Source organism: Zonotrichia leucophrys, chromosome 2 (genome assembly GCF_028769735.1).
Source record: "Zonotrichia leucophrys gambelii isolate GWCS_2022_RI chromosome 2, RI_Zleu_2.0, whole genome shotgun sequence".
NCBI lineage: Eukaryota > Metazoa > Chordata > Aves > Passeriformes > Passerellidae > Zonotrichia > Zonotrichia leucophrys.
Genome location: NC_088171.1, coordinates 10533330 through 10546086, shown reverse-complemented (window position 1 = coordinate 10546086; position 12757 = coordinate 10533330). Strand labels below are relative to the sequence as shown.

The window sequence follows — 12757 nt, the reverse complement described above, 5'->3', positions numbered from 1 at the left end:
GTGGCACACTCAGAATTGAGGGTGTGTCCTAACCCAACCGTTTTCTCTTAATAAAAGCCAAAACCCTCCCAATAAGGCAAACACATAAAAATACTAATGTTTCAAAAAGAACAATGGCTGGAAAACAGGATGTCTTCCAGGAAAAATGGGCAGCTCCTCCAAAGCTCTCATTTTCAGATTCACAGTTTTGCCTTTCACTTGATGACTTGAGTACTGCTCTCCTTCTGCTCACTTTATAGATTGGTTCTGCCCTGTAGTTTGATTAATTTTTTATAAGGCTTAATTTCACTTAATATTGTCTGCCTTTGGAAAACTGGCTGGATGGGACTTTCAAAATTATAAGTCCTGATGAAAATTAGACTCAAAAAGGAGTGCTTGCAGCCATAATGAGTCCAGTGAAATGGCTGGAAATAAATAAAATGGTTATGTGGAATGTATAAAATGAATCTAGAACATGTGGGACTGTCAGGTTTGTGGAACACCTGGGTAAATGCTGATGCACAGCTACTGTTAGAATAACATTTGTTAAGAACTAGTCTTGTTACTTATGAAGTGAATGATTTTCACTGCTACTCAGCAAACTTAAAATTTGCTACAACTTACATTTTTTCTCAGTGATTTTAGATTTTGGGAGTTTATGGGATGTTTTAAGGGCTATCACAGTGGTGTTTCCACAGTACCTTATTCTTTTCTCCCTGTGCCCTCCCATTCAATGCTGTTGTCTCTCTTACACCAGTTTTGAAACTTCTGCTGCTGGAGGAAGCTGGCTAAGGGACATGAGCTGGCAGGATATTAAACACCATAAGAAATGCCCAATTTCCTGTCCTTCAGATGTATTTTAGTTGCCTGAGCCAGCTCACTAAAGTCAGGAGACTGGTGTGAGGGTGTGAATCAAAATGCAGACTGGTAGAAGGGTAGGAAGGAGTAGAGAAGGAGGAGAGAATTGGCTTGAGTAAAGCTGTGAGTGGCTGACACTGTGGAGAACAGCAGGTGCACTGGATTTGTGCAAAGTCAACTGTGATCCTGCTTCTGGTCTCTTCAGCTCACTTGCCTGCTGTGTCTTCTACCCCCTCAAGTGTACATCTTACTTCTCTAGCAGTTGTCTCATGGAAATCTTCAGAGAGTTACCACTGAAAAACTTTTAAACACCATTTCTGTGCAGAGATATGCTGTGTTTCCTGCACAAACCAGTGGGAATACTACAGCACCTACTCTGTATTGTTGTTTGAAAGGTTGAGTTTATTGTGTATTTCCTGAGAGATACAATGGATAATGTTACATATTAAATTATTACAGCAATGCCAGCACTTCAGTGTTGTAGGTGGTGATGGGCTTTGCTTTACAAACAAACAAATTGTACCATGTCTGGTATGGCCTTTCACAAGTAACAGTAGAGGGCCCATTAGTTCCCTTCTTGTAAGCAATTCCTGGGAAGAATCACATCTTATCCCATGGATTTGTATCCTCATGGCCTGTAGTAGAGCTTCAGTTTTCCTACAAAAGTATTGCACTTCCATAACTCATTTAGCAGGAAGTTGTTAATCAGCATTTTAAAATATGCTGTGGCTTCTCTTCTGAGAATTAGTATTGTTTATGGCAGCCAAATCAAGCCACAAGGTTGGCAGTGTTTAGAGGCTGCTTTTTGTATTTCTGTGAGCTTTATTTATGGCCCTGTGTATTCTACATTCCAGCACATATTTTTCCCTTTGTAAAGGTTTCTAGGGTCTTGAGAACACCCAGTGTGTATAGAGATGCTCATTAGTTTTTAGCCTATCTTTTCCTATTGGCTGAAGGGGTTTATTTTTTTATCTGATTTTTTAACCTCTTCCAAAATATGCATTGTGTTAGTTCTCAGTACAGAGCTTTGGTAAGATGAGAATTTCTTGGCTTTCAGGCAGATAACGAAATTTGTTTTCACCTCTCTGAGAAAAGGAAGAATTGTAAGAGGTTTGAGTCACAAGACACACAGATTACTTCATTGGAAGGCGTTACTGGTGTCTGGAATCTGCCTTTGTGCAGTGAGCTGCTGGGTAGAGTCTGCAAGGCACATCACCTCTCTAGCTGCAGTGTGTTGTGGAAAGGCACCATCGTTTCTGGCTTCTGGCACAATTTCATTTACTTACAAATTCTGCACGCAGTTTTTCCAGTGTTCTGGAAAATTTTTCTGTTAGTTCTGCTGCAGAGAACCAGCTGGCATTCTCTGAATTTAGCTAAACTAAGAGAATTATGCATTGCTTAAAATGATGACAGAGGAGGAAATCATATTGTTAAGCTATTTTTTAAATATGGAAAGTTTTTAGGTTTGGTGCTTCATAAAAGATTCATCAGCTGGGAGTCCTTTGCTTGCTCCCTTTTCCTCCAAAGGACTCTTCAGTTAGTTGTGATGGCAACATTGCTGTAACTTCTGTCAGAACCACATTAGGGGGTCCTGTTCTTCTCCAGCAAGTCATGGCATGGCAGTGCCCAAAATACAGAGTGAAAACCCCTTGTTATTTTGCTGGACTGTGGCTGGGGGCTCTCTCCTGCTTATGGAGAAATTTTTTGCCTCCTTTCTTCTCACTCTGCTGTGAGTGTGTCTGCTGTCAGTGTTATTTCTACACTTTTGCAGATATAAAGATGTTGGGTTTTTTTTCCCCTGAGTTGCTCTTTAATGTTTGGAAACCAAGAGCAGACTTGAAACAACTTTATTGAAAGGAACGATGGGGTAAGGACAGGGGGAGATAGAACACTAAAAAAAAGCAGAAGAGGAGAAAACAAAAATAATTTCTCCCTAATACCTGTAGACCAAGATTAGAGTGTGTTTTACTGCTGGGTGCTTCTGGTAGAACTGGAAAGGAAACTCTGTGGTGGGTGAATGCAACAAGCTTTATCTGACAGGGGAATTTACCTTTAAAGCCCAAACAGTGAAAGCTTGATTATGGCAGGAGTTTGAAGGCTCATATTCCTTCCAAAACATTTAATGGCTTAAGATTTATTTGCAAAGCTTTTTTAATAACCCTGTAAAGTTCTTAGCTGTAATAATGTTTTTTTAATTTATGAGCTTCAGCTTCAAATGGAAGAGGATTTGTCTTTAACATTTCTGAAATTGGTCTTAGTATTTATTCCTGTACCTTAAGTGGATGAAGAGAATTTCTGATATTATATGTATTTCTTGTTGATATTATATGCATTTCTTTTCTAAATGACCACTCTTAGTGGCAAACATCTCGGGTTTTTTGTGTAATTGTTTTTCCATGTTTGACACTGTAAGGACTGATGATGGAACCAATGCTTGTTTTTTAGCAGAGGTGTGTAATAATCAAAATATTGACAGTGAAATTGTATCATAGACCCTGTTTTGTTTCATAGGCCGTGTTGCAACCTTTTGAAATGCTTTTTAGTCACATCAATGCAAAGTGTCACTTCTCAGTGGCATCTCCTTGGTTGTTCTTGGCTTTCTTTAGGGCTGTGGCAGTTAATACAGAAACCACTGTGATAAATGTTTCAGTCCAGTGCAGGAGATGTTTCTCAATGTTGAATTTCAACATGCATTGTGTTGCTCAATGCATTTATTCAGTGAAGGCTGTTTAGGAGGCAGCACAGGACTAACTGTGTTAATTGCTGTATGCAGTACACTGAACAAAATATGAAAACAAAAGGAAATGCAAATCTTTTCTCATTTGCTATTTAATCTGAAAACATCATTATGTAAAACTGTTAAATACAGGATGCAGGTAGGAGCACCTCGGGATAGGGACCACTTTTGGAAGGTATTTATGGTGTCCATTTGTTTCTATTTTGCTTATGAATAAAGAAAAAATAAATCATATAATAAACTGGGTTTTTTGTCTTAAAATAGTATAAAATTACATCTTCTAGAAGCTTGGTAGACTGCATAGCTTTTTAAAGTGTCTCATAATGTACAGTCAAAACTTGTGATTAGAACTAGAGAATTAGTCTGAATACTCAATTTGTGGTTAGTCTTATCAGCTACTACCAAGCTACTTGTTTGCTATATTACTTAAACATCTGTGGGTTTGCATGATTGAGGAAGTAGTATAAAACTGAAATTATTCATACTAAGTTGGAATTTTCATCCTGGTTCAATTATTTGTTTCTTAACTTTTATTTTCAGATTTAAGATAAGGAGGAGATTTGAGAACATACACAAATACAGTAATTTGCACAATTAATTTTTAAGGTGGAATCTTAGTTTTCCTAAATGAAAATATTCTGTGTTCTAGCTCATAGTTTTTGTAGAACTGTACAACTAAAGCTTGCATACCAATGTAAAAGAACCCATTTTGCAAGAAATTATTTTCAATAAATCATTGATTTTTATATTTGTAAATTAAAAACCTCATAGCTTTAAATTCATAACCATGTAGAAAAAAATTATAGTACCTCAAAAAGGAAGAATAAAAAGACTGTTCAGTATGCAGTATGGGTTGTAGCTAAGAAATTATTGCCTTCTGAAAGGCAGTACTTCCATTTAGCCTTGCTAGTAATTCATAAGTAAAGGAGCATTAACCTTTTCTCACTACAATCCTGCTAGTGGATTAGAAATAGAAATAGCAAGTGGGCAAAACTAGTTGTAAATGAGGTATTAAAAAAGATATTGAATACAAAGTGGTCCTGCAGCCAGTGATAGCTTTGTGCTTTCACCTAAAGCAGGAATCAGTCAAGAAAGTCAGCAATCTCTGTAGAACTTCTGAAGAATTTTTTCACTTTAGATTCTTACAGTCTGGTTTCATCTATAACAAATGTAAATGATCAGGTAGATGGCTTGGTCTGAAACAGAATCTCTGACTTTCTGGGGAAACTACTGGGTGGAATTATCCCATGATGGGGAAATATGGAAATTTTCTGCCCCAAGGAAGATGACTCCTGCAGATTTGCAGCTGTGGAGCAGATCTGGGGCCAGTGTAGCAGAGGAGGGCCTGGCAGCATCCAAGCCAGCAGAGCCTGAACTGCCCTGAAGCACCAGGAGAAAGGGGAGGTGGTCTCTTCTGAGAGACTCCTGGCCCCATGTGCCATCCTGACCTGTTCTCTCTTGAGGTTTGGGCTTGCCTGGACCTCAGGTTCAGCATGTTGTTACAGCTTGTCTGGCCTCAGACCATTGCCCACTGCTGCTCCTCCATGTGGGGATCAGCACCACTTCCAGGGTGTTGAGACCTGGAGAACATGAAAGGTGACTGCAGTGTGGCTCTGGAGGCAGTTCAGGGGCACAGGGGCTCAGGTGGTGAGATCCATCCTGCTGGTAAGGCTGGGAAGACAACAAAGTGATTGGGAGTAGCCAGGAGGGAGTCATGAGCAGGAAATCATGGGAATCAAGGCAATAATCTCTGTGATCAGAAGGCTGGCTGGGTGGATGAGGGAGAAACTATGGATACAGCCTACCTTGACTTCAGTAAAGCTTTGACACAGCCTTCTGCAACATCCTCGTAGGTAAACTGCTAAGTACAGAGGAGATAAATGGGCAGCTTGGTTGAAAAATGGCTAAACTCTTCAGGCTCAGTGAGTTGGAATCAGGAACATGAAGTTCAGCTGGAGGACCATCAGTAGTGATTTACCCCAGGGTAAAAGCTGGGGCCAGCACAAATTCAGGGCTGTCCTGGGTGCTGGGACAGAGTGTGCTCTCAGCAAGTTTGCTTGCTTAAAACTGGAAGGAGTGCTTGATACACCTGATAGTTGTACTGCTGTTTAGAGGGACCTTGAGAAGCTGGAGAACTGTGCCAACAGGAATCTCATCAAGTTCAGTAAATGGAAATGCAAAGTCTTGTGCCTAGAGAGGAATAACCTTGTCTCCCATGTCAGGCTGGGGGCTGACTGGCTGGAAATCAGCTTTGCTGAAGAGGATACAGGCTGATCAGTTGGGTAGAAGGGGGAAGAGAAGTCAGAAATGTGCACTTGTGGCAAAGAAGGCCAACAGCATCCTGGGCTGCAGTAGTAGAAGTAGTAGAAGGTTGAGGGAAATTTTGCATTTTCCACAGCATTGGTGAGGCACATCTGGAATGCAGTGTGGGGTTCCCCAGTACAGCAGACAGGGACATGCTGGAATAAGTCCAGTGGAGGGCCACAAAAATAATAAAGGTATTGGGCATCTCTCATGACATCATGCTCCAGTCCCATAATCATCTTCCTCATGCCCAGGACAGCCTGAGCCCTGTTTGTGGCAAGAGCATGGTGCTCATGTAGGTTCTTGCAGTAGGTCCCATGATTTGCATGGCCTTTTGCTCTGGAATATCTGGTCTGGTTATTACATCTTACTTTTTTCCTTGAAAGGATAATGGTTTCCTTTTTCCTTGCTTAATTGTTTGTCACAGGTAGGCTTGGTAATATTGTTCATAGGTAACATTGTTGAAATATTTGCCACCATTAATTAAGTGTATTAAACAATATACAGTGTTCCTTATATGAGTTAATCTATTATGTCTTATCTTTACTGGAAGTATTCACAAAGGAAATCACTAATTAAACTATTAATAGATCCTTTGTAAAAGAATGGTATGTGCTATTTTTAAAAAAGAAAGTGAAGTTAGGGTGATGATTCTCATCTGTTTGTGAAAATACACAACATTTGTTCTTGTAGAGGTTTGTTGTTTTGTTTTAGCATTTAGCTGAACTGCCACAATTAGTTTCTCAACTGAGGAATATCAAAATCCTTTTTCTCCTGCAGTTATACTTAGATTGAGTGAATTGGATTTGGAAACATGGTGATAACTGGGTGGGTTTGGGTTTATGTGTTGCTTAAATACTCTGGTAACTTCTGTGACATTAACTGAAATAATTCAGTGAAGAGAGAACAAAGGGAACTCAGGTCTGTTGGTTTTGTTATCGAGAATTAGAATATTATAGGATCAAAAAGGATGTTTTAAATTAGTTTTTAATGGCAGCAATCTTGAAGCAGAATAGGTACCTTTATACAGCGTAATATTCTGCAAAGATTTTCAGTGACAAAGTATGCATGGCCTAGCAATGAGTTATCCCTTTTAATTATTTCTGACAATTTTTCTCTCTTTGATACTTAATCCTGTTGATACCTTTCTTCTTTATCAGTGGTAAAATGAACTTGTGCCTTGAAAACAGCCTCTTATGTTTGAAAGCTGTTATCACATCTTCCTGCCACCTTCTTAATCCCAATTCTTCATTAATTCTGTTGCCTATGTCTTCTAGATCTCTTATTTTCCTGGTCTCATGTGAGATTCTTTGTCAGTTTATTATAATTCGCAAATGAACAATCATTAACATGCATCTCTGACAGGTCTATGGTGACCCCAGAAATATTTCTCCAGAAAATAGGATTACATTTCATTATTCTATATGGATTGTATGGAGTAGGTCCTGTGTATTTGTGTATATTGGGGGATGTGTATTTATATGAATGGTGGAAGGGTGGATAAGAGAATGGTGAAAGTTTTCATAGCTTTTAAAAATGTGTCTAAAAATTCTTAAGAATGGAAGAGGGTTGTTTTGTTTGTTTGTTTAAGAAAAGCCTGGAAACTGGTTAATTCTCCACTGATCAGAATCTGTAGCAATTGTGTTTATTTCTTCAATGTTACCAATTCTAAGCTGCTTTTCTTTTTTTTTTTTTTCCTGTCATTTCCCCCCCCCCCCCTTTTCTCTGCAATTGACAGCTTTTGGAAATTAACTGGACTGGACTGACCAATCTTCTGGATGTTCCAGGGCTGAAGTGAGTATACCTGAAGCAGTGTTTGATATATCTGCACCCCAATGAAGCCCAGAAAATCTCAAGACCATAAATTGAATAGTTTCTAGGTTAACTGACTCTGAGCAGTTTTCTCTTAATGTAGAATTATATGAAATTGTTCAATTTGCAGAAGGTAGTGATTTCACCACAAGTCAAAGTATGCAAAAAATATATCTAGTAGATCATGTTAAAAATAGTTTGAAAATATAATTTATAATGTACTTCTCTTAGTGTTCTCAGCCTTTCTAGAATCTTATGAATTTCCTATCTGCCATCTCCTATGATCAGAGCCTTCCTTTCATGCAAGTGGATTCATGACAATTTGGTTCTTGGCTTTGTATGCCAATCCATCTCTATTTGCTTGTGTAAAGGTAGTTAGAAGTACCTTAAGACTATTCAAACTAAATAAAGTTTCTAATATCTTCAAGTGTTTACTTTTAAAGCTTTCAGTTTATTATGTGAAGATCAAGTGGAGTACCAAAATATTCACTGTATATAGCAATAAAATGTGTTAGCTTATTCAGAGCTTTTCCTAATACCACATGATAAAATCCCAAATTAAAAAGCATCCATAGAGGTGCAAATCAGGCTGCTTTCAATCATTATAAACCTGATTAAGTTAAATCCATTAATATATTCATATTTATCAGGTTTTAATAGTTACCCAAGGGCTTTTAATATGGAGACAATGGCAAAGGAGATAATGGTGGATCTGATACACACTTGCATTTTGTGAATATCCCTTTTTATTAGATCCCATACTCTCAAGAGTTGGCTGACTCCAGAATTATTTTTTATTGTTTCAAAACAGGAGTTTGAATTTAGTTATTAAATTAATCCCTTAGTAATCAATTGCATGACTGAAGTGAATTTTGCTTTCCTTAGACATGTGGAGCCATTGCATGGAATCCCAGCTGAACAGTTTGAAATTAGAACTTGCATTAAGTAGGTTAATAGCTCCAAGAATTTCTCATGTTTCAAGCCTGTCTCTGAGGAAAGAGGTTTTCTTGATGAGTGAGAGAAAATGGCTTCCAAAATACAGCTCCTGAGTAATAATTCCCCTTTTTGATATACCATGACTAAATTTACATTTAGCACTTAACTTTACTAGGCTCCTGAGACTCACATCCTGCTACATATTTGCCTGACTGCAAACACAAAACCTCAGATGTAAACAAAGTCTAGCTAAATATCTCAAGTTTATGGTTTCCAGAGCAACCAAACTTGGCCACATATGCACAAACCAGTGCCACCTAGACGTGGTATAGTTTCTATAGTAACTGTAACTGGGGTGACTCATGCTCTGCCTTGCCAAGAGGTTTCTTTGGTGCTGTATTTGTGTTTCTTATCTGTACAGATAAGTTGTGTATTTTGGTCTGACAACTTGACATATTGTAGTTGTTATAAACAATGATGAACAAGAGATTGCTGCCACCACCTTTATTATCCTATGGCTTTTGGCTGCACACTGAACTGCTTATTGTACTCTGTTTGCAAATGTCTGCTACTAATTGAATTTCAGCATTAGCTGCTGGAAGCTTCTCTGTCAGCTGTTAACTAATTTTTTATTGCTTTTCCTATATGACTCCACAAAGGAGAAGAACACACATGGAATTCATATTCCATCATTAGTATAGCTTGGGAGAAGTGGAATTAAAATCTCTGTGTGAGGAGGAGCCAGGCTGTGAGAATACTCAGGTGCTTTCAGAAGGGGATGTGGTCGATGGAAAGATGTTTGGGTTGCTTGAGACAGAGTGAAAACACAGTGCAGTCAGAAATTTGCTGTGTCTGCAGTATGAATAAAGATAGCACAGGAAAAATACACAACTGGTAAAAATTAGAGAGCAATACAAAAGAGTAGGCAACTAACAGTTATTTTTCTACAATGAAATTGAGCTTTTGAAGACAGTCTTATAAACTATATGAAACATTCTACACTTCTTTCCTTTTTTGAACTGAAAAAATAATTGTACATAGAATCATTGACTAAAGTTTTTTGATCTTAGGAAGCTGGTTTTTAATGATGCATCAACATAAGGGTTTATATTAATGCATCTTTCTCTGTTGCTTACAGTGTTTTGTCTCTGTTTTCCATAGATCAGACCACTTACTTTAGATAACAAAAAATGCAAAAGATTGTTATTTTTGCCTTGTATTCATGAGGAATACTTTGCATCTAGGTGCAACCCAGCTGGCTAATACTGGATGAGATTTAAACAGCTTGAAAGCATCATGTTGTTTTAGAATTCATTTAATTCATTAGTTAGTGGCATGCAATCTTTAGTGTTCTTTTTCAGCTCCATATTTAAAGTTAGGGTACCTGCTACCTTCTAGGAGTTCAGTTTCTCTATGTAAATCTTGGTGAAACTTTATTAATGCTGCCTCATTTTTCTCAGGTGTTTTTTGTGAAATTCAAGTAGTAATGTTGGGATAGAATTATGAGACTGACCTGTGGAATCAGTTGGGGTTTGGTTCTGGCACAAAGAATTGTGAGTCCTCCCAGTGCTTGGGCTGTGTTTCTTTTATTTAAGGAGATTTGCTGCAGCTCTATTTGAACATTAGTCACTCTCTGAACCTTATGCTAGTCCAGAGTATTTACACCTGTATTTACACCTGTGATCACATAAAGTTTGTGATTTTAATGAAACACTAGAGAAGAGCAGGGCAAGCTCTGGTACCATTGCTTTCCTTGCACAGCTCCTTTGCTTTCTGTCACTTGATTTTCTCCATTAGTCATCTGTTCTGAAGGGACTGAGCCTAAAGGCAGAGCTTTCTCTTTTTGCCAAGTAGGGACACTAACAAAAGCAGGAACAAAAAAGCTTATCTGGTCTCTATACTAGAGTGTTGTCATTAGACTTGAATTTTGAAAAGTGTGATTGTTGCTTGTGTGGTTACCATCACTTCAGCTTTGGTTTGGTTTTTCTTTTCCTTTTAATGTTAAGACTGGTTGAGATGTTTATCTTCAATTTTTTGTCACCTCTTGACAAAATAATGAATTCTATTTTCTTGGCTCATTTCAGAGAGCATAAACTGAAAGCGAGAGGTTTGGCAGAATGAAACTTTAAAGTTTGAAAAGCAGTATGTTAAAATGATAGCTACATGAAGCTACTCTTCAAATAACATGTAGTATTTGTCTTAAAATTTACTGAAACTGAATTTCTAGGGTTCACATAGAATGACAACCTCTGTAAATGTGATTGGATAAGCTCTGCATGAAAGGGAGGAGAAGGAAGATTCTTTAGGGCACGTGTGAATTAACTGAGAAGTTGAGTGGAAACTTTTTTTCCTCTGAGCAATATCTTAATGTTATCCACTCCTTCCTCTTTCTAGCCAGAAGCCTGCACAGACCTGTCCATTGGTTTTGATGCAGCCTTGAGCTCCTTCTGTGCCTGTTGTTCTGAGCACCATTACAGTCAGCCATGTTGCATCATGTATTGTAGTTACCTGGATTTCCAGGGGCAGCCAAGGGCTTGCAGGCTGCTCAGATTTCAAATCTGGGCATTGAAAATCAGATGTGGATTTGGCATGAAAATCAGTGTGCATTTCTAGTGGGCCAGATTGTATGTAATGGATTTGTTCTGCTGCCCATCTCTAGCATAATGTTAATTGCTCACCACTACATTTTCTTTCCAAATGAAACTGTAACACATATCATGTTTCACTGCAGCTTTTGTGTTTTTATATGCTAGCTCCTGAGTCAGAGTTATTCCCAGCTTCAGATTCAGTCTTAGAAAACTTCACAAGGTGCTCACACAGAAGTGCTTCATCCAAAAAAAGTTCCAAGTAATCAAACATTATCTGCATCTTGATTTGACAAAACTGTAAAAAAAGAATCATGGTGTGTATTTTAGGAGAATTCACAGCTCCACCAGCTTTAGTGAGAATGTCCCTCTGCAGTTCAGAGTATCTCAAGTATTGTTGTAATGACCTCTCTGAACCTTTGGGCATCCTCCTGGGATGTCCTGGGTGCTTGTGTTCTGTGTTCTGCCTCCTGCCTGTGTAGGCAGTGTGTGCAACCAATGCTGTTGGTCTGACAATGATTTGTTGTCAGTTCAGACCTGAGCTGGGTGACCTTGTAGCTTAGGAAATTGTTCTCTTCTCTGTGTTTGTGGAGGGGTGTGGGGTTGGGTTTTATGTGATTCATTACCAGTGTGGTTGCACTGCCACTCCCTTTTCACTGAACAGAACCAGTTTTGCTTCCCTAGGCTACATTTTACTGTGTTTTACACATTGTGTTCTGTGTGTCTGTGGTTTAAGTGATGGTCCTCCCAGCTCAAGAGGACAAGTGCTTTCATAACAATACAGGAAGGGGCAGCCAAACTTGCAAGGTCAGATAAATCATTATTGAAGGACAAAAGTAATTCAACAGTTACCATCTGCTTGGTTGGATGCGTTAGAGGCAAGAGCACTTATGCAATTCCTTTTTACCCAGGCTGCTTTTAAAAGGCAAGGGTGAGGGGGAAATTTGGCTGTGGCAGGGAAATGGGAGCTTTATATTCATCCCTGTGGTTTCTGCTGTTCAGTGTCAGCTGCTTCCACCTGGTGGCCGTTTGGGCAAGAATCCTTTATTTTACATTTACAAACCAGATCTGTCTTCTGCTCTCCCAGGAAGGCAAATATTTTCTCCATTTAGGTTGTTAAGCAGCAAAAGGAATATTTTTTTAAAGTAACTGAGGATTCTTTTCTCCAACAGTGGCTTATCAGATACAATAATATTGGATATCATATCCAACTACTTGGTCCTTCCCAATAGAATTACAGTCCCCCTGGTCAGTGAAGTGCAGATTGCTCAGCTGAGGTTTCCTATACCGAAGGTAAGCAGGTTTCTGTCAACAGCAATAATTGGGCATTCAGTTTCTTCTGTATTAACTGTTCAAGGCAATCTGGAGGAATTTTGAAATACAGTTACTGCACTGGTACAAGTTGCTGTGAATTCAAGCACAGATAATAACTGATTTAATTTATAAACAATTTCTGTGAAGTTAATGTTTCAAAAGACCACCAAGAAAGATTTATTTCCTTATTCATTTATTTATTCTTTTTTAAAAAATCTTAAACTTATTACTT

At 38.4% G+C, this 12757-nt stretch overlaps 1 protein-coding gene across 3 annotated transcripts in view; it reads left to right on the top strand.

Annotated features, from left to right (window-relative positions):
• The window catches only part of ESYT2 (extended synaptotagmin 2), an 80542-nt gene that overhangs the window by 42913 nt on the left and 24872 nt on the right, over window positions 1-12757 (top strand). For all 3 annotated transcript variants that reach the window (XM_064703911.1, XM_064703913.1, XM_064703912.1), the window contains exons 7-8: window positions 7617-7672; window positions 12384-12504. In XM_064703911.1, coding sequence (XP_064559981.1) covers window positions 7617-7672; window positions 12384-12504 — 177 coding nt within the window. The remainder of the gene's footprint in view (window positions 1-7616; window positions 7673-12383; window positions 12505-12757) is intronic.